The sequence below is a fragment of the Propithecus coquereli genome, unplaced genomic scaffold (assembly GCF_000956105.1).
Source record: "Propithecus coquereli isolate 6110/MARCELLA unplaced genomic scaffold, Pcoq_1.0 Scaffold20, whole genome shotgun sequence".
NCBI lineage: Eukaryota > Metazoa > Chordata > Mammalia > Primates > Indriidae > Propithecus > Propithecus coquereli.
Genome location: NW_012144967.1, coordinates 1237610 through 1241385, shown reverse-complemented (window position 1 = coordinate 1241385; position 3776 = coordinate 1237610). Strand labels below are relative to the sequence as shown.

Sequence of the window (3776 nt, the reverse complement as noted above, 5' to 3'; positions counted from 1 at the left end):
GCCTTGTATTGTCCCTATCTATTGTCTGTGATGACTCCCCTGATTTTTTTTTAAATGGTATTATTTAAACAAATAATGCATATCTGTCTTTTACTGTTTTTTTTCTTTTTTTAAGAGATAGGGTCTTGCCATATTGCCCAGGCTAGCCTCAAACTCCTGGACTCAAGCAATCCTCCCACCTCAGTCTCCCAAGTAGCTAGGACTACGGGCATGTGACACTATGCCTGGCTTTTTTTTAGGGAAAGATCCTCTCCACAAGTAACAACTCTTTTAAGTGTGGTATGCATTCTTCCAGAATGTTCTCTATGCCTTAAACACACATACGCAGATATGTGTATATACATGACTATTAATAAAAGTTTGTGAGATCTTTATGAAGACAGGAATAATGTCCTTACTATTCTACACCTGATTCCCATTCAGAGGAGGCTGCTTTTGGTTCGTTTTACTATAAATACAACTCGATGAGAAATGAGTAAAGAAACCATAGAAAACCTTATACATTTACACAGTGCTTTTCACTTATCAAGGTATTTTCTTATGTTTTCTCATTTGATCAGGATAATCAATTACAATAATCATGACTCCTTATCCCATATCTCTTGCACCTCTACTTTCACTCCTCCTGAAGCAAGAAGGCAGCAAACGCTGTTTCTGAACATACCACCAAACGTCATGCAGGAACCGGGCCCAGCCCCTCCTTCAGGTGAGTTTCCTTGCCTGCCGGGGAAACCTCACAGGCGTTTTCACGGCGACTGAATTCTCATCCTGACTTCCTAACTGTCTAGCTATGTGAGCCTGAGAAGTTTCTCCTTGGAGCTCATTTCCTCACCTACAGATGTACATTAAGAAAACTCACTCTGCAGGGGTGTAAGGAGCAAATGGAATGGCGTTTGTAAAAGCCCCTAGCAAAGTGCCAGTTAATGGTACAAATATGACTGGGACTGATGACCCACCCTACCCTCATCTGATTTACTCAAAAGGTTTGGATATGAGCATAGTAGGAAGAAAAAAGCAAAAAAGGAAAAAAAGGAAATAACCATTGAGCATGACCCAGCTTCCCAGTCAGACCTTCCCAGACACTTAACTAAATGACCCTCATTAGTTGCTGGCAAAAGCAATGTGAATGAGCCACGAGGGTATGACCCTAGTCAGGAGGAAATGACAGAAAAATTCCAAGATAAAAAGAGCAGAGAAGCCACACGTGGTCACAGACAATTATAACGATAGGATACTCAAACTGAAACTAGTTTGGAAGGACTGTTTTGTCAGCTGCAGCATCTCCTCTAACTAGATGTTAACAATTAAAAAGCTTTCTTCATTCTAGCATAAAATTTCAAGCAATTAAATAAATTGATTACTGTGCTGGCCACATTCATCTCTGAAGCCTGTTTTTCCTTGGGGCACCCCATATGGTCCCAGAAGTTTTGACACATTCACTGAACTGCTAAAAATTTTGATTACAAAAAAAAAAAAAGAAACATTAATGAAGACAGATTCAAGGCCAAAGATACCTCAAAATAAGGCAAACCCTTTCCCTTTCCCTAATTAGCGACGCTGCTGGAAGCTCCCGACCCACCTCCCCCGCATGCTGGCAGGAACGCGGCCGGCGCCCTTACCGTCAGCTGCGCTGAAGTACTCTGGGTTCACAGAAGCGTACAGCACTCCGTTCCCCAGCCTGCTGTTGTTTCTGTCAAAAAGGATAAAATTTAGGCTAACAAAACTCCATCTCTATACGCTTCTGTATATATTTTCATCTTTGTTTTAACAGCCTCGTTTGTTCTGTTTCCTGAAGTGTCAGCGGAAGGCATGGAGAGCTTACTGCTCACGGCAGCTCTGTCTACACTCGCAGTCCAGGCAGGCGTGGGCCAGCTGACATTTGCTAACACATCTTTTGGCTTCTTCAGCGCCTCAGATCAGAGCTCTTTAAGAAACGCTTGTTTCTTTACTTCATTGGAAATATTTAATAAAAAGGCTCATCTGATCGGGAGGGCCAAGACGTCAGGTCTGGAAAAGCCTGCAGGAGCAGCAGTGTCTGTGCGACAGAACAGCCAGCGAGGGGAAGAGCTGTACTATCAAAAAACATTTTTTTGGTTGGTGTTAAAATCATCAGAAAATGTTCTCTTTTCCTGTCAAGAACAAATGACTGGAAAATCAGGCTTTCCAATCCATAAAATATTTCTCAAAATCTTCAAAAAGGCCACTTTCGTGCACATTCAAATGGTCAAACCACTCGGCCACACAGTGTCGTAACTTTGCACAAGTCACTGACCTCTTTCTGTGGAAGACGTACAACATGATCACCAAGCCTCCCACGATCAGCAGGACGGCCACGGGCAGGGCAATGATCAGATGGATGAAATTTTCATATCCTGCTGCAGCAACGGGGCGGGGGGGGAATGATAAACTGTCATTAGAGGAACAATCTGCTCACTTCAGTTTCTAAATTCAGGTGGAAGTATGAAAAAAAAACAATCCCTTGACTATTCCTTTACTCCTCCTGTCACGTAGTAGGAATTCCTGAAGGTAAATGGTTCTCAGAAATAACACAGCAAACAAATTGAATTATTTGAAAAAAGATTAGTAAGTGCAGACTGAGCTGGATACTCATCGTTTTCAGCACCGTATATTCTGAGGTAATAGATAGTCGGATGGACTGAAGGAAAACAATCTTTGCATGCAGTTTAATGACTGTTACTGAAAATGCATACAGTTGCTAAAAATAAAACGAGCAAGATTCTTGTCCAAGCCATGCTGACCCTTATCTGTCTAAGGTGGTTCCACAGACAATTTAAAATAAATGAACACGTACAAAAACAACCGGATGGCACCCCTTGCCAACTCTGCTCTGAATGCTCCACAAGCATTTGAGCCCGGTCACAAGTGTGAGACCACAGGGACTGCTGCAGCACTCACCACCCGTGACAGGCCCTGGGCTGGGCACCAGGACATGGACCCACATCCTGGAACATTCTGCGGGATGTGAGAAATCGGTGTCAATAGGTAGCATGACAACTAGAAAGGTGAACTGCACATACAAGGATGCAGAGAAGAAGGGAAAGGAGGGAAGGGAGGCTCAAGTGAAGCTCCCTAACAGCAGTCTCCTTTAGCCTGAGTCTTGCAGGAGAAAGATATGCTTTCCTTGGGGGGAAATGGCTTCCCTAGCAGAGAAATGGCTCGGAAATAATCCTGGAAAGTCGTCAGGGCTGGCTCACAAGGGGCCCTGTCCAAGTTGAGCAGTTTCAACTTCATTCTACAGATTAAAAGGAGTCAGCAAAAGCTCTCAGGCTCAGCAGTGAACTGATCAGATCTGCACACCAGGCAGAGGGCTGTGCCGAGGACAGACTGGAGGGCCTGGCAGTAGAGAGGAGGCACTGCCATGTCTTGGAGAGCAGGGGAACACGCCCGACCCTCTGGGCATGTTCTGCATTCCCCAGTTCAGACTTTGTGAAGACGTCACTGCTCCTTTCTGTAAATCCTTCCTGCACCCACAGCTCATACCATCCCACAGTGCCAGCAACCTGGAGGCCGACTGTGGCAGTGCTGGTGGCAGCAGAGGAGCTGGATTCCAGAGATGTCTAAGTGGCAGAATCCATGAGACTTGGGTTGGAATAAAAGCCAGGCGGCTGGAGAGAAAGCAGAGTGAGGGATACCTGTGAGGTTCCTGGCTGGGTGATGAGTGGATTATGAGGCCACACTGACTGAGGTAAGGAACGAAGGAGAGAAGAGATGTTTCGAGGGCAGCAACTACGATTTTGGTTTTTGGCACAAGGAGC

The 3776-nt window shown here is 44.9% G+C and overlaps 1 protein-coding gene across 1 annotated transcript in view; it reads right to left on the bottom strand.

The window, feature by feature from the left end:
- IGF1R (insulin-like growth factor 1 receptor) overlaps positions 1 to 3776 on the bottom strand; it is a 300950-nt gene that overhangs the window by 23998 nt on the left and 273176 nt on the right. The window contains exons 14-15 of the mRNA XM_012643784.1: positions 2273 to 2375; positions 1620 to 1690 (exon numbers count right to left, since the gene is read on the bottom strand). Of these exons, the coding sequence (XP_012499238.1) occupies positions 1620 to 1690; positions 2273 to 2375 (174 nt within the window). The remainder of the gene's footprint in view (positions 1 to 1619; positions 1691 to 2272; positions 2376 to 3776) is intronic.